Genomic DNA, 21,101 nt, shown 5'->3' on the forward strand with positions numbered 1-21,101 from the left:
CCTTGACGTCTTGAAGGACACACAGGCCCGTTGGTGCAGTCTTCCCCTTTCTCTAGCTGACTTCTCTTCCGAGTACCCTTTTTTCCTATTGTATCACCTTCTTCTTTCATTATTACTAATAATATTAATAATCATATTAGCATTTGTTGAGTGCTCTTTTGCATGGATTTGTAAGCATTTTTGCATGGATATTCTCATTTAATTTAGTGAGACCTCATCTCATTTAATTTAGAGTTAATTCAACCCCATGAGGTGGGTATGCTGTTATCCCCATTTTACAGAGGAGAAAACAGAGGCACAGAGAGGTTCAGTTGCCCAGGTCACTTAGCTCTTCAGTCCCAGAGCTGAAATTCATTAATGAAGCTGTCAAAATGCTCTTTCCTTCTCCCTCAGGTCTCTGAATATTGTATGGCGACTCACTGCAGATTTTTAGCCCCCAGTTTAAAGAGTTCAAAAGGGCGTACAAATGTCACTGTGAAGCTCAGGGTCCAGGAGACCTACTTGGATTGTGGAAGCTTGCAGTACCTTGACGACCCCAGATTTACAGGGTACCGGGCTGAGCCTGAGGTGGACACAGAATTGGAAGTCAAAATTCAAGTATGTCTCTCTCATTTCGGGTGGGAGGATGTGCTCCCCTCCACAGGGAAGGTGTCTTATGTTTGTGAGTTTCCACACACGCCTCGACTTCTTCATCTTCACCTTGTTCTTCACAGAAAGAAAATGATAACTTCAACATTTCCAAGAAAGACATTGAAATTACTCTCTTTCATGGAGAAAATGAGCAATTAAATTGCAGTTTTGAAAATATTACTAGAAATCAAGATCTCACCACCATCTTCTGCAAAATTAAAGGCATCACTGCGGCAAACAGCATCGCCACCTCTTCCAAGAAAGTTCGCGTAGGTTGCCTGACAGTCCTACCCGTCAGTTTTACCTTATTTGGTGTGGGGCGGGGGGAGGGGGGATTCCTTGGCTAAACCAGAAGCCAGAATAGAATCTTTTATGGATCGTTAGATCTTCACTTTCAGTGAAGATAAACAAAGGTGGTATTGTAGGCCCAAACGCTATTCCTCCAGAATAGCTTGCAGAACCCATCCCTGTGCCATTGGAATGTCAAAGCACTGAGCACACCATTGTTTATGACACTAATGAGTCTTGATAGCTTTTGTTCTAGCCATACGTTTAGACCGCAGCATCTGCAGCAGAATCTCTAGACCCATTGACGAGTGAGCTGTCATTCTTTGCCCAAACGCAGAGGTGGCATGTCTTGGCAGATACCCAGAATGGGGGCTTCCCTGGCACACTGAAAGTGGCAGTGGAGTCTAATGGGGACCAGATAATCTAGGGGTCATGGGCTGCTTCCTCCACCATGAAGTCAGACTCACTGCATTTAATCTTTTCCCAGACATGTTTGAGGGTCCGTCCCATCACTGGTATATTTATGTCCCACAATAAAGACAGGAGACCGTGGTGAAGGGAAACATATTAGAAACCTCCGTTTATAGTATTCATGCCATATGAGACTCTGCACAGTCTATATCCCCCCCTCCAAAATGCTTTATGATCTAGAGTCATAAGTAATTGGGTAAAGGATAAGAAAAAAGAACATCAACTGGAAGGCAAAACAAAATGTGTTTGTGTCTCAGCTGCACCAGTTAATAGCTGTGTGGCCTTAAATAAGTTGGCTTTAGCTGAACCTCCCTTGGTCCGTCTGTTGTACGGTAAAGAGGGTCATAATAATTATAAAATGAATAACAGCAACTAAACTCACAAGGGATCCCACGTGTCTGGTTAGTTGAGAAGAGCAAATGGTAGCACCCTTCATTATCCAGGACTAGTTCCCGAGTGCCTGCACTGGGACATAGGGACATAGCAGAGAAGAAGACAGACCTGCCTACCCCCCCCCCACCCCCCAAAATATCTGCCTTTATGGATCTTACCTAAAAAGGCAGGTAGTATAGAAAATAAATTGAAGATGTGTTAGATGGTGGTAACTGTTATGAAGAAAAATGAAGCAGGAGGTGAGGGGCAGTGCTGCAAGGTTTACGATGGCGGCCAGAAAAGGGCTCCCTGTAAAGACGACGTTTGAATCAGGACCTCAGGGATACGAGGGGCATGAGCTGTGGGCCATCTGGGGTAGAGTGTTCTAGGCAAAGGGAACCACAGGTTGCAAAGTTCCTGGGTCAGGAGCCTCCCTGGTGCTGTTAAAGGGCAACAAGGAGACCAGTGTGGCGGAGTGGAAGGAACAAGGCGGGGAGTATTCCAAGGAGGTGAGAGCATTAACAGGGGGAGCGTGGAGAGCCAATTGGGGGTCATTGTGGGGACTTGGCTCTGAGCTCCAGGAGTCCGCTGGAGAGCTCTGAGCGGGAGTGCCAGGAACTTGCTTACAAACAAATGCCGGCACGTTTCATCTTCACGACAACCCTCCGAAGAGGCGTAACAGCATCCCATTTTAGAGATGGGGAAGGTGAGAGCTGCACGGATAGGTGACTCACGCAAGCTCCTACAGCTGGGAAGGACAGCAAGGGGGAGCTCCCTGGCGGTCCAGTGGTTAGGACTCGTGTTCTCACTGCCGAGGGCCCGGGTTCATTCTCTGGACTGGGACTTAGAACCTGGGCTGTCTGGGCCCGGAGTCTGCACTCTAGCCACTTTGCACAGATACTTCCACAGGGGCAGCCGTGGCTCCCAGGATGGTAATGTTCCTCAATACTTATATGTATGTCAATGCAAAAATAAGGCTTGATATAGAGTTTTTCCCTTTACAAGTTTTACAAACTTTTATAATCAAAACCTAAAATTGGAAAAGCCCCTCAGGGATCATCCTGGCAGCATTGCCAAACTGGTTTTTCCCACAGAATGCTTCCTTCAAAATAGGCCCATCAAGAAAACACAAGATGTAGAAGAGGTTAAAAAGTTGGATTACTTCCTTAGTCCAGGGGTAAGAGGGTGTCTTACCCACAGGTTACTATCTCTTTATCGCCCCCATTCCTGCAGTTTAAAACCCCCAGGGCAAAGAGGACCCAAGTGTAAAATCTGTGGGTCTAGCCCTTCAACTGATTGGAGCTGAATCCAGAAACCAAGGCACAGGGAATGTTCTTGATTGGCTGAAATTCACATAGCTAATCTGCCCAGAGACGGGACTTGAACTCGGATATCCTACCTAGCTTGCCACCTCTTTTTGTATCTTGGAGAAAACCATTTGGGGGGAAAAATTGTGTACCTAGATGTGGTCCCCACCTCGACCCCACCTCTTTGTCCCCTTAGGTCAAACTGGGAAACCTGGAACTGTACGTCGAGCGGGAATCGGTTATTTCCACTTGGTATTTTCTGATTGGGCTGCCTGTCTTGCTAGTGATTGTCATTTTTGGTAAGTGCCCTGTTTAATTTTGTCAGAGAAATTATTCCCTGGGGCCTCGGCAGGCAGGAAGGCTTTCAGCCTTCAGGGGCTGTTTGCTTCAGTTAAGTATCAATGGATGAAAACCCAGATCAAAACTTTGGGAAAAGACTAATAGGTACACGTGGAGGGCTTTCTAAACATTTTTTAGGATGCTTCATTGATAGAAGGCTGGATTACAAAGATGGTTGGTATCTTGGTGTTTGAGAAATATAATCCACTTTGCTTCCCTGAACCTGTGAATTGTGATGACAAATGTCCCATTTACATTATTTCCTCAGAATTCCTCTGGGATTTGGGGCTCTAAGACTTGGTCATCTCATCCTGCCTTCTCATCCCAGCAAACCCCGCCCCTCACCCCTACCCCAGCCCTGTCTTCCCTGGCAGAACTGTGTTTTGGAAGTGTGATCTGTACCATCTATTAAAATGTTCCAAGGCTCATCCAAGCACAGTGATCCCATGGTGGTTGCTCACTGGGTGAAATCTGGCCAACCGATGTGTTTTGTTTGGCCCACGTAGCATTTTTAAAAATTTGAAGTAATTGACAACATTTTAAAATTAGGCGATTCTTGAAAATTTGAAAGATCTGGATCATTGGATCCTAATTTTTCCATAATATCAGTTTGCTGGAGCTGAGGAGCAGCTACCCCAAGAGAGAGGGCAGGTGTTCACTGAGCTTTTGTCATAGTCTCCACCACTCCCTACTGTCTCCACCCAGGCCACTTACCTCATCTGAGGACCTGGTCCCTGTAGCCATTCAGTTTTTGACCTCTGTTTCTGAGCTGCTTTTCATTTTAAGTCTGTTTCCTCTTGTCCTCCTTAAAAAAGAGAACTCTCCTCCAAAGCTATGGAGCCCATCATATTCCTTGACTTAATGCAGGCATCGCCTCTCTAATGGTTTTCGGTTAATAGTTGCTAAGGTCTCCTTCCGTATACTCACTCACTCACTCACTCATTCATCTATCCCTGCACGCACTTACCTGACGTTTATTGAGCACCTGTTATGTTGCTGATAGCTGTGCAAGGCTTTGGACTTAGGGACGATGAGTTCAGTCCTGGTCCTTTCTCTCGGCTAGTTCCCAGTCCAGTGAAGGAAGGATTTGTGTGTATTGTTAACTAGCCTAATGGAATGAATTCATTTTGCAGAGACCCTGTTTTGTACTGTTGATGATCATTTCAGGTATTTTTAAAGCTCTCTCCAAGTTATCCACCACTCCTAATGCAGCTAGAATCCAGAATTGGGCCTGATATTTTAATAAAGTCCTGGCCGGTGCTGGCTTCAAATAAGATTACTTGTAAATTCTAAACGCTGAGCTCGATTTTGAGAATCCGCTGCTGTCAGGCAGCTCTAGGTAGAGCAGTCTCATCATGGAGTCACATCTACTTTGTGACTGCCCAGAAACCTCTGATCTCTTCCTGGGCTCTCTGCGAATCTTCATTCCTCTCCCTTCACTTTGTCGGTAGAGATTGTTTATGCTCTTTCAGGTGAAGTGGGCTCCATCTGACACATCACTTTTGGTTTCATTGGTATCTGCAAAGCTGTTTAAAATTCTCCTCCCCTTCTTACCATGATTCCATGGAGGCATGTGCCCTTAGCAGCTTGAGTAAGTGTACTCTTCAGACCATCGATCACATCATTAGTGAAAACACTATACACACCTGGCCTAAGGCTGCCACCTACAAAACACCCACTGTAGCTTCCCTTGGAGATTTCAGCCAGGAAAAACTCACTGCTTTGTGGACGTGGCCTGCTAGCTCCGTTTTCAGGCAGTGAGCTGGTGCTGCCTAAAGGGTGGTCTGAGTGCCAGCAGTCCCAAGTGATGCTCCTAGAAAGAGGGCTCCACAGTCAAGCAAATTTGAGAATCCCTGCCTGCTCCACCCTCTCTTGAAGATACATGATGCACATTATGATTAAGACTGTTGACTTTATGAAGTGGTCCAGCACACAGCTGTATTGAATTTTGTTTCCTCCAGCATCATTCACATCTAGCAGGATCCTTTTATCATGAAATTTCTATTAAAAGAGGAAAAACTTCCGAGAATAATAATGAGAGTTGACAATTGCTACATATGCTTTTTTAAAAATAAGATCTAAATGTTTTCTGTGAGTTACCTCCTAGAATCCTGTCAGTGTCACGAGGAGGCAGGCACTTTACTAGATAAGGCAGCCAGGCACAGAGATGCTAAGGAACTTCCCTGAGGTCGCACAGCTAGTTAATGACAGAGCGGGGACATGAACCCGAGTGCCGCACTTGTTCGGTTTACTGCATCTACAGCATAGTTAGAAGCAAAATGAAGTGGAGAAAGAAGCAATATCCAGATACAAGGGTTCACTGGGGACCACTCATCCTGTCACCCCATTTGATCTATGCAAGTTTGGCCCATGTAACTCACTGTGGATGTGTGGGGTTTTTTTTCTGCATTTAAGGCTCAACTTTATTTCTCTAGGGATGTTTAGAAACATTAAAAAAGAACAGAACAATATTAAGTGGCCTGTGGCTGTAGGGAAACTTGGCTTGTTTCATTCCTTTTCAGCCAGCTGGGATCTTTGGTTCCAAGTGAAGGTTATTGGATTTAGATTTTTACTTTGAAGATGAGTAGGGGTTTTTGGGGGTTTTTCTGTTGCATTTGAGCATCTTCATCTGTAGAGTGACCCCTCACTGGGAATCTTTCTTCTTAGAAATTCCACCTCTTCCAGGCTAGCCTTTCTCGCTCTCCCTCCGCCGCCTCTTCTGTAAAGGACTGTACAGGTTGGTTCTGTTTTCCTTTTTGTCAGTCTCATGCTGGATCTCTGTCTCCACAGCGGCTGTGGGAGTGACCAGGCACAAATCGAAGGAACTGAGTCGCAAACAGAGCCAACAGCTGGAGCTCCTGGAGAGCGAGCTCCGGAAAGAGATACGTGACGGTAGGCTCCAAAATTTTATTTGTAGAAAAACAAGCCCCCCCCCCCTTTTTTTTTTTAACCCTTAAACGGAACCAGCCACAGTAATGAGAGCTGTTTGTATAGAAGACAACTGAACAGCAGGGTCTAGGCCTGGCTTTGTGTTTTATTTCAGCTCTTCTCTGCAGCCAACCAAGTAATTATCTACTGTTTCTTCTTTAATGAAAACCAAGGTCATACTCCGTGTTAGACAAAACAGCAGAAGATCTTATCCATTGTTTTCTGAGTTAAAATATTGCTCTTGGGATTCTGTTTTGCAGGCTTTGCTGAGCTGCAGATGGATAAATTGGATGTGGTTGATAGTTTTGGAACTGTTCCCTTCCTTGACTACAAACATTTTGCTCTGAGAACTTTCTTCCCTGAGGTAAAAGAGCATCGATCATATTCCTAAGGTTGAGTCTTGAATAATAATGAAGGTGCTTGTTGCTACTGTCAAAAACCGTGTTTCCTTCCAAGGCAGCGGTAGATAATGTGCTTGGTACAGAATAACGGCTTAAATCTCAGCAGAGCAGGGAGGAGGATAACCATTAATTGGATTGATTAGGGTATAAAGCAGTGATGGGTCACTGGCAATTACTCGTTGTCCAGTAACAAAAACCTAGGAGGGACACAAGTTCAAAGTGATGATTTTTTTGCTTTATTTTACTACCAGTTTAGAACTGAATTTGTAGCTGGGAAGTGAGCTAGTTTATTTAAAAATCAATAAATCGTGGGCTGGCCAGTTTGTTGTGTTTATCTGCATGACTTACATTGCAGCTACTAGATTATTCACTATTACTTCTCAATTGGAAATGAAAAGTACTGTTGGCCAAGAGGGAGAAAAGTAGACACGTGTAGAATCTGAGTTAATAGCAGCCATTTTTAGCAATGTAGAGTTTTTATGGTTCTCTCCAGCAGTTATTCTTCAGCTGATCAGTTTGTGTCATCCTCATTTAGTGGAAATAGCTGCATGAAATGATTAATTAATTTGTTCTGGGATCCGAGGAGTCGTCTGCTTAACCCTTTGGGTTTTCGGTCTCACGTTCTAACACCTCCATTTTCTCACCCACTCGCATAGCCTTCCTCATTTACCCTCCCAAGTCTTTGGCGAGGTACACTCATCCTCCTACCATCACCTCCAAGTCCCTGTACCCCAGTTCCTCCATATTGCCCTCTTTTTTTTTGTCCAGAACGGGTGACCACAGCAAGGCCCAACCTCTGGAACACATCAACACCAATTACATATGCCATTTAAATCTAGACTTCTAAGCAAAGCCAGAAAATCTCTCCAGGCCAAAAGAGAGCTTGTATCACCTTACCATCAGCTTCTCAGCTACATTTGGCCAGAAGCCTAGAGTTCAGAAACCCAGACACGTGCAGTAAGCAATTTCCAGTTTCTCTATAATTCCAGAAGCAGACACCATGATATGTGATGCTGTGTCTGGAGGGTGGGGATACCTCCATAAAACACCCACCATATTTTCTTTTTTTTGTCCAAGCCTTAGTGTTGTAAATCAAGAAGGCTAGAAATAAGACTTTAGCTGTTAGTACTTGTATTTTTTTTTAAGTTATCCTCCAATAATAGCAGGCACCACGACTTGCCATTTGCCACCTCCTTCATTTCTATGGCAGAATACTGCCTAGGGAGGGGAGTTGAATTCCCTGAATCATGATGACTGTGCAGGGCCTCAGCAAAGGTTGCACCAAGAGTCCTATTTCCCAGCTATCTGAGATCCCCATTAAGAATTTAATAGCAATAAAAGGAGAGATTTCTACCATCTACAGGAGTACTCTGTGGGCTTTTATAGTTAATGATTGCCCTTGAGTGCTGAAGAGAGTAATCTGTGGCCTGAAAGAAAAAGTTTTCCTATCTTCTAAATTCGGTTATCAAGAGCAAGGTAGAGTGATGAATGCAAAGGAATGCTGTTGCGAGCGTTTAAAAAAAAAAAAAATTCCTAGGAACAATGCTGTGTTATCTCAGAAGAGAGGGGCGCAAGAAGGCAAACTGATTTAACTCAGGGTTATGTAGACTCGTGAAAGACAACTGGGAAAGCTATAGAAACTGATGTCAGAAGAAGACACAGGAAAAACAAGCATACATTTTTCAGAACCCTATTGAGAAGACCTAAGTTAAAACTGAATTTGTCACAATTAAGAAAAGCTCTAGAGAACAAGGGAAGATACTCCATTAGAACAACACCAGTTGAAATGCGTTCTAGGCTGAAGGTAGGTCCTGCTGTTGAGCGGCCCTTTACTGATAGATCAGGAGCCACATCCTCTAGGCCTGGAGGTTGGGTGGCGGAGGGAGACCTTGGGTGATCAACACCTACTCGGTTAACAATAGGCAAAGCCCAGAGGAGATGGTAGCTTCTCAGAGACCAAGGCATTACCGGTAGTTCTTTGCCCTGCTAGTTGGTTTTTGGCTTTTAAAGCCTTGCTTTTCATTATATTGGCATCTTTGTTGTGCTGAAAATAGAAGAAATAAGGGTAAGCAGAGCACCTAACCACCTAGAGGAGAAGAATGTGAATGAAAGGAGGAAGGAACATTGAAACCCAGGGAGCCAGAGCGGTATTTCTCTATTTAAGGTCAAGAATCACTCTGGGTTTTTTTTAAGTTTTTTCTTTAATTAATTAATTTTTGGCTGCGTTGCATCTTCGTTGCAGGGCACGTGCTTCTCATTGCGGTGGCTTCTCTTGTTGTGGAGCACGGGCTCTAGGCGCACGGGCTTCAGTAGTTGTGGCTCATGGGCTCTAGAGCGCAGGCTTAGTAGTCGTGGCGCACAGGCTTAGTTGCTCCGCGGCATGTGGGATCTTCCCGGACCAGGGCTCGAACCCGTGTCCCCTGCATTGGCAGGCGGATTCTTAACCACTGTGCCACCAGGGAAGTCCTCAATCTGTTTAAATTGCCTATTGGCATAAGGTTGGTTCAGCAGAAAAATATGAGGAACTAGAAACTGCAAACCCAGGGTCTGATTTTTCTGCTTATTACCAGGGGAGAGTATGAGGTAGTAGTTTGAGGTCTTCTACTTGGGCTAACAAATTTGAAACTATAAGGCAAAAATTCTCTGCAGAAGAAATTTACTTAAATAAGATATAAAAGTAGCCCAAAGTTTCAAGTATTACCAAAAAATTTTTAAATAAATGAATGTTTGAATTTATATTTTCATCCTGTTGACTCATTTAAAGTGTTAGCATGCTTTTTAAAATTTAGTCGTTTAATTCCAATATGATTTATGATATTGTACATTAAAGGAAACCCCAAAGTTTATATTCAAGACCTACAGAGCATAACACTTTAAAATATTTTTACAAACCAGCAGGGCAACAGCATTGTGGTCTAGTTTGCTGTAAATTAGTGATTAAAAAAAGAAAGCAAAAACCGATAATGATAGCTGACATGAAGAACTTACTGTGTATTCATTCATTTTATTTTCACACCTAACCCGTGAGGTGAGAATCATTATTGTTCCCATTTTTCAGATGAGGAAAGTCAGGCACAGAGAGGTTAAATGACTTGTCCAAAGTCATGTGACCAGTAGGTGATTAAAACCAGGATTGGAACCCAAGTTGTTTGACTCCAGGTTCTAGCTTTTACCCACCCCCCTCCACCCCTTCTTGAATGATAATGTGTATCCAGACAGTACATGCTTCTAAGCTAAGACTTGTATAAACTTACCAACACAACTCAGTATTTATCCTTAGAAGGTAAATTGCTTGAGGAGTGGTCTGTACATTTGCATAATCTTTCACCACCACTTCTTTAACTTTTGAGTCAGTTCTTTTAAAGTGTGAGATGCCTTCACCTACCAAAACCAGAACTGATGCAATGATAAATATTCTTAGAGGCTTTCAGAAGTCACTGGTGTTTCTTGAGAGCTGAACAATTATTTATTATGTAGAAGATATGCTGTGAACATAAGCCCAGGGGCTCTTCAGATTAGCAAATAGTGTCTCTATTAAAATGGACTCGGGTATTGTGACAAAAATACACTCTTCATTTCCTTTGGTTGTTATGAATAATAAAAGTGTCTCCTTCCTCTCAGTCAGGTGGCTTCACACACATCTTCACTGAAGATATGCATGTAAGTCTATAAGTTTTCATTTTTCGCTCATGACTGCCTGACTTTCATAGTGTTATCATCATCTCCATTATTACTTTGAATTGTTATTGTGGGTATTTTGGGATCACGAATTTGATATTAAATAATTCATTGTCTTGGAAAACCCATTGTGGATCTACTTTCTAACTTTAAGTTTATATATTATCTATATCATGTTATATTTTTTTCAGAACAGAGATGCCAACAACAAGAATGAAAGTCTCACAGCTTTGGATGCCCTAATTTGTAATAAAAGTTTCCTTGTTACTGTCATCCACACTCTTGAAAAGCAGAAGAACTTTTCAGTGAAGGACAGGTATCAGCCCATTTGTTTATACTTTGAAAGCCATTAAGTAGAAAGAATAAAACCTGAGCCTCTCATTTTGTTTTGGAACTACAACCTGAGCTTGGTATCTGAGGACATGCATCTCTCCAGAGGCTGGTTGATTTGGGTCACCATGCAGTCCTGATGTTTCTTTCCATTTCAGATCACAACGCTCTAACACAAATTCTATTTTGAAGACACACACACATGTGACACCCCCCCTCAAAAAGCACCCTAAAAAAACCCAATACCAAGAAAACACATGAGTCCTGAGTCAAAAAGCAGAAGTGTGCTGTTTTCTATTTTTAAAAACACCCTGAAAATTCAGGGAAGACATTCACTTCTTGTTACCGCTCTAGTTTAAAGTCAACTAGAAAATGCTGAAAACCATATAAAATGACCGGAAGTTAACATTGCTGTGTGGTTTTTATGGATCGAGGACAAAGGTAGTTGAAACTTAGATGTTAAAAAAAAGCACCCACAGGGCAGCACCCCGTTAGCATCCCATTGCCTGACCCCTCAAGTTTCCTTGGAAACTGCTATCGGCACCAGGCAAGCCACAGCTGATGATTAACCTGCTTAATCAAGACTCTGGTTTTTTTCAATATGCTTTTTTTCCATCATCTGTATATCTTCTTTTTTTTTCTCTTTCAGTTTTATTGAGATATAATTGATATACAGCACCGTATAGGTTTAAGGTGTACAGCATGATAACCACAAACATCTCTTTTTCTGAGTTTGAGGTTTGTTTTGTTTTTTTTCAGATCCCACATATAAGTGAGATCATACAGTATTTGTCTTTCTCTATTTCATTTCGCATGATGCCCTCAAGGTCCATCCATGTTGCTGCCAACGGCAGGATTTCCTTCTTTTTAGGGCTGAATAGTATTCCATTGTATATATGTACCACATCTTCTGATCCATCCGTCTGTTGATGGACACTTAGGTTGCTTCCGTGTCTTGGCTGTTGTAACCAAGGCTCTATTTTTAAATAGGTGTCTGTTTGCTTCCTTCTTAACCATTGCACTGCAAACTAAGCTGGTCTACCTAACCAGCATCCTCGAGGTGCTGACCAGGGACTTGATGGAGCAGTGCAGTAACATGCAGCCTAAACTCATGCTGAGACGCACAGAGTCCGTGGTGGAAAAGCTCCTCACAAACTGGATGTCCGTCTGCCTTTCTGGTTTTCTGCGGGTAAGTGTCGCATCCCTTGGTGGCGTCAGAGCTGACTGTATAGGCAGCTGTTTTTAGCAGATGCTGATGTCTTTGCCAGGATAAATCCTGAGCACTCTGTGGTGTCAGCACTTAACCACTTTTAGTCTTGGTCCTTACTAGGAGCACATGGAGGGGAAAATAAAATTTGTTTTTGCTGTAACTGGCCTAGGCAAGTACAATTCATTTAGAATTTCCTCGAGTAAGACTTTTTAAAAATTTTATTGTAGTGAGGACAATTAACGTGAGACCTACCCTCTTAACAGATTTTTCAGTGTACAAAACAGCGTCATCTATTGGCACAATGTCGTATGATAGATTTCTAGAACTTACCTTACATAACTGAAACTTTATACCCCTTGACTTTGCATCCACCTTCACGTGGTTAATGAACATGTGCTGAGTGGAGGGCATATTTCAAATGCTGATGGAAACACACTGTTTTCAGGGCCTCTGAAGCATCTTGGAAATAGCCATTTACCTACCGCTACGCTCTCTGTAAGCTAATTACATTCAATTCCAACCAGTTATCCCATATGAAAGCAAGTCTCCAAAAAGCCGCCCGCCCCTTGAGTTCACTTTGTTACAGTTAAGTGAACATGGTTATAATCTAATTGAATCTTAAAATCTTTTCAAATGTGAACTTGGCACAGATTCCATTGGTTAAGAGGATAGGCCCTGGAGCCCGCTGCCCGGTTTGAATCTAGACTCCACCCGCTTACCAGAGGCCCCAAGCAGGTTTCTTGACCTGCCTGAGCCTTGGGTTTATAACCTGTACAACTGGAGGAAGAATATCTTAGGGCTGTTCTGAAGCACTGATGAGAAAATGTATCCAATTGCTTGGCACTGAGTAAGCACTCCATAAATGATGCCCATTATTATTATGAAATATTAGTAGGAAAGGAAGTGTGTTCTGTTGAACCCAGGCTTCATTCAGCCCTCCGAGGCCCCTGGTGCAGGACGCTCTTATCCTTCTTCAATTTCACCAGCCATCCAGATTCCAGCAAAACTACATAATTGTGTGTTTGTAGCTAGTTCTGAAATCTAATTAAAGTTTGAATAAGATACACTGCTGTGCCACAGGTTTTAACAGTGCTACTTAAGTTTAGATCCAAAAAGCAGTGCCTTAAATAGACTGTGCTTAGTTTAATGTTTAATGTAATCTTACAAGTAGATGCACAACCTTTTTTTTTTTTAACCAACCCTTTTCTCTCCCAAGGCAATGCCTATTTATTAAGATTAATGAAATCTGCCTTCTTTGCTGTTTACTTGGTATAAATCATCACACACTTTGGGGAGATGTGGAGCGCTTATTTCTGGGGTGAATATTTTTGGCTTCCTCCATCCTAGCTTCAGCCGCAGCTGCTCTGAAACAGAGGCAGCAGGACCCTCACCCAGTTCCTGGGTCTCAGTCTCAAAAGGCAGCTCCTGCCTCACCACCTACCGTGCCACTGAGTCAGAAGCTCAGGGTGGGGCGCAGCAGTCAACGTTTCCAAATTTCCTGCAGGTGGTTGCACCACCCAGCCTTTGAGAACCTGGGGGCAGTAGGAGGAGCGCTGGCCTAGGAGTCTTGGTTAGAAGCAGCAGGTTTGGGCTGTAAGTTCATCTCGGCCCCAGCTTGCTGCGTGGCTCCAGGTACGGCCCTTTCCATCTGGGCATCCGTTTTCTACCCACCAAATGAGGCGCGTGGCCATTGGTTTTAACTCCCTTTCCAGTTCTTTCTCTGGGACCTTGTGATTCTTTTTCTGAGCCCTCGAAGCCTAGTCAGAGCCTTGCCCTTGCTGCTCTTGGGCGTTAAAAAGGCGAGGCGTCCCCAGAATCTGCGCTCTGAGTCCAAATGGCCCCCTTGAGCAGAGGATTCCTCGTCAAGGTTTTGCAGTGCTGACTCAGGAGTGTCTTGGGCACTTGGGGTGGTGAGGGGCCAGCGTGCTCCCTGGGAGGAAGTGGCATCCGGCCCGTTGGCGATACTTTCATTTTCAGTGGAATAATTCCCTCTGGCGTGCAGGGCCGGACCTCCCCAACCAGGTGCCCAAGGGTGTGGGACTCTGACGGCCTGGCCCTCCTGCTCTACCCATCCTCCCAAACATCGGCCTGGGTGCCACGAGCACTGTGACCTCCAGGTAACTTCCTCCTCTGTGCCTCCAAGGCCCTGTGGGTCAAGTAATAATAATAACTACCATTTATTGAATGTGCCAGCCACCATGCTAAGAGCTTTGCTTCCTTTTTCTCACTGAATCCCGTGAGGTGAGAACCTTTAGGACCGTTTTGCGTACTGGGGAATTGGGGCACACAGGATAGACAAGACTTCCTTCCATAGAGGAAGATCCCATAGCTCGTGTGACAGCACCAGGGAGCTCTTAGCCACCCGGCTTAATGCCTCCCCAGGAAGGCAGCTCACTTCTTCCAGGCTTAGGGAGGGATTTGGGGCTGGAATGAGGTCACAGGTGCAGAAGCCTACAGCTCAGCCGTGGTCAGAGAGTCTGGTCTCACGAAGGAAAGGATGGTGAAGGGGCCAAGCTTAATTCCCATCACAGGATGGGAAGGGCAGGGTTGGTTCCATACACGGGGCTCTGCCCCAGGCCGGCTCCCTGGGAAGCTGTGTGCACCCTGGTCTGATGAGACGCCCAAACCGCCAGCAGGTATGACTAACTTAGAACTTGTGTTCAGCGGTGACAAAGAAACGTCGTGGCTCCGTCGTTTCCTAAGCTGGCCACGCATCCGGATCCCCCGGCAGGTGTTAAAACTACAGATGCCCAGGCCTCATCTCCAGAGATTCCGTGTCTAGAGTAGGGCCCAGACATCTGAATTCTTCATAAGAGTCCCAAGGGATTCTGGTGATGATTATCCAGGTTTAGAACCACGGGTGTGGGTAACGGTGCCAGATGAGATGTTACTAATCTGAGTCTAGCTGCACGCTTGTGGAGATTTCTTACCACAGAGCCATCGAGTCTGGAGCTGTCACTCCACACAGCCCAGAAGAGCCCACCGGCCCCCTAACGCCGACCTCTGCAGGTGCCTCCAGCCCCCTCCCAAGGGCACTTACCCCCATCTCTGATGTGGGCTGGAAGCAAAGAGAGAAGTGAGGTTCTAGGTTTACGGTCGGGATATTACCTAAGGGGGTGGAGGGAGAGAGACGAGAGCAGTGTGGTTGTGAACCTCTAAATAAAGGAAGTTTCTCATAAGAATTGAAATGTCATGTTCTAGTCCCAGCGCTCTCCCCACCTGGGAAATTTTTGAACATTCCAACCCTGTCCTACAGTAAGGAAGCGACTCCAGGATATGTCAGGAGGGGAGAGGAAAGTGATACAGGGCCCCAGTGGCAGGGAGGGCAGCAGAGGAGTGACAGGAAGCCCGGGACCAGGGAGGGCTGTGCTTTTGCAGTCAGTATAGAGGATGGTACGGGGCGGGTAGGGGTGGGATCCAAGAGACCTCAAAGACGTCTTAGCTTACCTCTTCAAGGGAAAACAGGTGAGAGAGCCAGTGGAACCCTCCTTTCCAAGCCAGATGCATTGGCTGTGAAGCTTGACTTTGTAAACTGGTGCTTCAAGCCCTAGTCACGTGGCTGGCTTCTCGTCATCACTGAGGCAGTTGGACTTGCTGGTTCTGGGCCTGGCTCTTCTTCCCCCTTAAATTCAGTTTAATGTCCTTTTGATTACAGAGGGTTTATTTACTTAGCAAATACTACACGATGGATCGTCAAGCCAGGGCGACATGCTTTGAGAGGCTGCATGAAAGCAGGAACACACAAGCCTCCCCCTTGGGCTCCTCAGGGTCCATTCAAGCGCGAAGTGACTACAGAGTTCAGGCGTTTCAATAACAGCAGGGGTGGCCACCCCTGGTCCAGAAAAAGGTGCAGAAGGAAGTCATCAGGATGGGCCAGATGCTTGGGAAGATCCTTAGAGTAAGGATCTGGAATCGGCTCTGGCCCAGGGGAAGGAGGTGCGGTACACTGTGGCCTGTACCAGCAAAGGTGCCCGGGTGGGACTGTGCAGGCTGGGTCTGGGAAGGAGCCGGGGCTGGCCGCCTCACGGTCAGGAGGGGAGGCTGCAGACTGCAACTGAAGGCCACCTCCTTCGTGAGAAGCTGTTGACACCCAAAACCTTCCTCCTAGGTAAATGTATAAAATGTTTTTATGTTTATTCTGGTTACCAAGGCTAATCGTTCTGCATTTTTTTACATGCCATTTATTTTTAGCGCGCTGAAAAAAAAAAGGGCAGTTAAATAGGAATGTAAAGAAAGGTTAAATCTCTACCAACTGTTCTTAGGCCAACTGATGAGCACTGGGCTACCATAGAGAAGCTTAAGCATAAAAGAATGATCACCTCTGTAAATGCCATGAGAGTGTGCATGTGCGTGTGCGAACACGCGTGTGTGTTGGGGGAGAAGAGGCAGTTTCCTGAGTTTTGCTCCTAGTCCTAAGTGGAGCAAAGTGTATTTTCTTGGGAGGTGCATGTTGACTGTTAGAAAACACTGCCGCCTGTCTCCTGTCGTAGGGCCATAAACTGAAACTTTGATCCTCTGGAAAGTACAGTGGATTCTGCCGAAAGCTAACTGTCACTTTTGCGTCTTTTCCAAGGAGACTGTTGGAGAACCGTTCTATTTGCTGGTGACGACTCTGAACCAGAAGATAAACAAGGGCCCCGTCGATGTAATCACTTGCAAAGCCCTGTACACGCTTAATGAGGACTGGCTGCTGTGGCAGGTTCCGGAATTCAGCACTGTGGTGAGTTTACGATGAAGCTGGTGGGGTAGAGAGTGAGTTGGGAAGCGTCGCTTGAAATGATCATTCCTACCACAGGAGGCCTCATACGTTCAGTTTATTAAAACCGTAGTTGATAAAATATTAACACGTGTTCACATAATAGATTTTAATTACTCGGATTGGGGGAGAAAGTATTGTCATGATGCCTGGGGTACTCCTCCATTTCCAAAGATTTTAATATCAGGATGGCTTATAGCTTTCAGCATCGGCAAAGGAACTGCAAAGCACTCCCTACTCAGCGCTTATAATTGCAATCAGAATTTCTCAAACGGCTCTGCTCTGGAAGACAATGTGTGAAGATACATTTCAACCAAATTGAGGCCGTCTTATTTTAGAACGATAACACAAGACAAATTCCACTGTGTTCCCCCTGCAACATGACGCCCTTACTTTATTTTCATGGATTAGTTACAAATGTTTGGTGTCATGCACTTATCGTTCTGTGATCTCACAGATATTTTTAGAGGAATGCTGTAAATCACGACAGGAAGATGATTGCTTGGCTGCTGGAGGGTTTCACCCATTTAAGATCTTCCTTTTCACCCGTCCCCACTCCACCCGCCCACTCTCTTCCTTTCCTAAAGGAAAAGAGACCAATTTTTTGCACATTCAGGAATTTGAGAGAGAGAGAGCCAAGCATGGCAAGTATCTCCAAAATTACTTAGGATTTTTTTGTGCTTTTCTGTTAACAGAGACTTGGAAAAGGGATTGCTGTATTTTGGTTTGATCTTTAGCTTTTGCAGAGATTCCGGGCTGCTTCACAATCTCATCAGTGGGGAAGGAGGAAAAAATTACAGTGGGGTTTTTGTGTTGCTCAGTAAAGGGGCCGAGGCTCCTGCGGCTTTGCTCTGGATGGCAAGCACTGCGGTGTCATCCTGGAAGAATTCATCCCCTAATTGGAGAAGGCACTACGGTGCTGTAGGCTATGTTATGGTTGTGTCCTCTGGTGGGAGAAGAGTCCCTACATCAGCTCTTTCGAGTCCTCGGTCACCGCTGGATGGAGCTGACCCTCCACTGAACATGGCACATGCTTGGCCGCCATCCACAAGGTGGGAGGCGGAGCAGAAGGTCACCAGGTCTGACTCCTGTCTGTTACTCCCATCTGTGTCTGAGGGGGGGTGGAGTGCGGTGGTTCTCCGATGTTAGCATGCATCAGAGTCCCCGAGAGAGCTTATTAAATGCAGTTGGGAGGCAGCACCCCAGGGTTTCTAATTGCGTGGGTCTGGGGTGTGGCCCAAGAATTTGCATTTCTGAAGAGCTTTCTGCAGCTGCCGCTGGTCCAGGGCCACACAGGGAGAACTACTGATATAGTTGTTACTGAGTGTGGACTCTGGAGCCAGGCAGGTTTGAATCAAGCCTCTGCCACTGGCTAGCTGTGCGACTTTGGGCAACTTTGGAAACCTCTCTGTGCTTCCGTCTCTTCACTTGTAAAATGGGGATGATGATCATGGTACCTGCCTATCTCATGGATGTTGTGAGAATTAAGAGTTGATATTCTGTAAAGTACTTAGACCATTGCCGGGCACATGAGTGTAAAGAGTTATTAAATTTAATTCAAATCTCCTCGGGCGCTTGTTAGAAATGCAGATCCAGATAGACCCATGCCTGGGCCTTCCGTCTGGACTGACTACATCAGAATCTCTGGGGGTGGAGCCCAGGCACGGATAGATGTTTTAAATGCTCCAGGTAATTCTAATGTGCATCCTGCAGGAGGAACCCCACTGGTACCCTGGAGGACAAATGATGAACTTGCATCAGGGCCTATTGACTCTCCTTTTACTGATTCAGGGTCTTGTCTTCAAACCCAGGGCCTTGGTCCTAATGCAGGTGTTCATGCTTTTACTTTGAGACATTTTAGGAGCCCCACAGGTTCCCAAAGAGAAATATTTGCAAGTGAATATAGGTCAGGGGAATCCAGCAGTGTTTCACTTTCATGAAAACATGAACCCGCACAGGAAGGAGAGGAGAGCAGAAGACGGAACTGGGAGTGGGGAGGACTCAAATGCCTGGAGCAACTTTTGAGGTTTGAGTCCTTTCTAATGCTTTATGTCGGAACACTTTTCCCCCTTTCATTTTGAAACGTTATTTATTTCACAGTCAATTAAGACCATGTGTTTCTGATGTGTTAACACTCAACTCGTCATCAAAATGTTTCTTGATGCTGAAGACATTTGTGTCGACTTGGATTCTTTTTTTCCTTTGTAGCCCCTGGGGAAAAGGTTGACGGAAAATTATGTTTTAAGAAATCCACATAAATCTTCCTTTCCGAACACGGATTTGCCGGTAGATAGCGTTGAGACTGGGAGAGGGGTGGGCCACTTGTTTCTAGAGCCCTTGACTTTGAAATTGAGTTTTAATGCCTTTCCTTGGACCCGCCCCAAACCTCTTTCATGGTGGATGGTTATACTGGAAGCTCCAGAGCAGCTTGATCCGGTCTGTGCTTGTGTGACAAAATGTTAGCAGAAGGTCGATATAAAAAATTTAAGGTTTTTCATTTCCTTTCAGGCAAGTCCCCTCAGCCTTAACCATCATCTTTTAAATTTTCTTCCTTCCTCTCTTTCCCACCTCCCCCTGCCCTTTCTCACTTTACCCGCCTTCCCCACGCATGTACACCCAGTGATCTGAAGTCTTGACTTTCTAAATTTGCTGAGATGGTTTATGTATTTGAAAACCAAGGTGTGGTGAACGAATTCGATTGTGTGTGTGTGTGTGTGTGTGTGTGTGCGTGTAAATATTTTCAAGGAAAAAAAAGGCAGGGAAAAAAAATCAAGAGCAGCCACCCAAACAACTTGAAATGACAGAGCCTGGTACCGTGGCTGGGACACATTTAAAAAGAGGCCCCCAAACTCCTGTTTGGCCAAATGGTGAAAACCACAGCGCCTCATCTAACAGCCTCAAAGTCAGGTTTCACTCCTCTAAAATTAGGATGTGTTCTCCCTGAGGTGTAGGGTGTTTTCTAGAACATAAAGGCAACATGCCAGTTGCTTATACATGAAATCATTATACTAACACATGGGCTCCAAGAAGTAATTCTTTGTTTGCTGTGCCCTGGGAGGAAAATTCCTCTGCCATTTCTTAAATGTAAGCAAAGCCCCATAAAGTCACTTCCTCTAGGGCCAGAAGAAACCATCCTCCGCCAGCAAGGCACTGCAGGCTGGTGTTCAGTGAGGCAAACTGCCATTACATTCTCCTGCTCCGGGCTAGGAGCATCAGGGGAGGGTTTGTACACACACGCACGCGCGCGCGCGCGCGCACACACACACGACTCCTCTAACATCTAGGGATTCCGAGTTGACAGCTAGAAGAGAGATAAGCCCTATTGCTCTAAGGTTTTTCCTCCTTTGCAAACTTTCAGGCACGTTCGATTTTGTGGCTGAAGGATCTCGGGCTCTCCCTTAGGGTGGGCTGTGTCTAGAGAGTCGTTCTGGAGCGGATCGCCTGAAACTTCGGAGAATCGAGTGAAGGTTGAGGATTTCAGTTCTGGGAAAGTGTACCACATGGGAGAAAGGACATTTGCTTCACTTTCAGGAGGCGACGAGAAAACCCAATAACTCATGGCAAGTGTGCTGAATTAGCAAGAGAAGGTTGACTTATAATCAAAGTTAAGCGAGAAATGGTTTTTTGAACTCTTAAACCCAGGAAATGAGCCTGCCAATCGGCTGTATCAGAGATAGCATCTTGGCGCCCTGGGAAACAGTGTTCTGACAAACATAATATTGCCCTCGTTCTCATATCTATGAGAAAGTCTTTAAGATTATTAGAAAGTCTTGGAAAAGCACAGATACTCGCTTACAGAAATCTTGATGCCTCAGCTATGATTTATTGAACGTTTCCACCAGCCCACACTAGGCTTTTCCCCCAATAGTTACCACGTTGCGGACAATCCTGGTTTGTAAAATATTTCACCTCTGACACAGCCCTAGCTATCCCTAGCAAGAGTTCCTCATCTGCAAGCTTCCTTCAACGCGGCCGCTGGGCCCTCCACTCCCCAGCTCCTTCTGTTCCATTTAGTTGGTCCTTTCAGAAGATCCATTATCCCCATAATTAAACAACCCACTGTCCCGATTAAGTCATTCTCTGTTACTTCAATTACATCCCGTTGTTCATTAAACCCTGATGTTTGCACTTCAGCAATCTTGTTTTTAATACTCCTAGCATTTGTGGAGAAACAGTAAAGTTAATTAACAATTCTTGAGCTTTGTTTTTCTTTTTCTCTCTACCATAGTGCAGATCATTTCCATTATGACTTGCAATAATACTGAAACCATTACTAACTCCATAGTTACTGTTCTGAGCTTCTGATCAGAGAAGCGAAACCATTTTTTATAATCATTTGAGGTAAGTCATCCTACTTGACGGCAGGCAGTGGAAAATGAAAAATTAACCTT

The 21,101-nt window shown here is 45.0% G+C and overlaps 1 protein-coding gene across 1 annotated transcript in view; it reads left to right on the top strand.

Moving 5' to 3' along the window:
• PLXNC1 (plexin C1) overlaps positions 1-21,101 on the top strand; it is a 141,906-nt gene that overhangs the window by 88,813 nt on the left and 31,992 nt on the right. Inside the window, exons 13-21 of the mRNA XM_027107196.1 lie at positions 394-597; positions 714-899; positions 3,265-3,367; positions 6,198-6,299; positions 6,596-6,699; positions 10,358-10,396; positions 10,606-10,730; positions 11,735-11,933; positions 16,528-16,674. Coding sequence (XP_026962997.1) covers positions 394-597; positions 714-899; positions 3,265-3,367; positions 6,198-6,299; positions 6,596-6,699; positions 10,358-10,396; positions 10,606-10,730; positions 11,735-11,933; positions 16,528-16,674 — 1,209 coding nt within the window. The remainder of the gene's footprint in view (positions 1-393; positions 598-713; positions 900-3,264; positions 3,368-6,197; positions 6,300-6,595; positions 6,700-10,357; positions 10,397-10,605; positions 10,731-11,734; positions 11,934-16,527; positions 16,675-21,101) is intronic.

The sequence above is a fragment of the Aethalodelphis obliquidens genome, unplaced genomic scaffold, assembly GCF_003676395.1.
Source record: "Aethalodelphis obliquidens isolate GAN/ISIS:26980383/991018 unplaced genomic scaffold, ASM367639v1 scaffold8, whole genome shotgun sequence".
Lineage (NCBI taxonomy): Eukaryota > Metazoa > Chordata > Mammalia > Artiodactyla > Delphinidae > Aethalodelphis > Aethalodelphis obliquidens.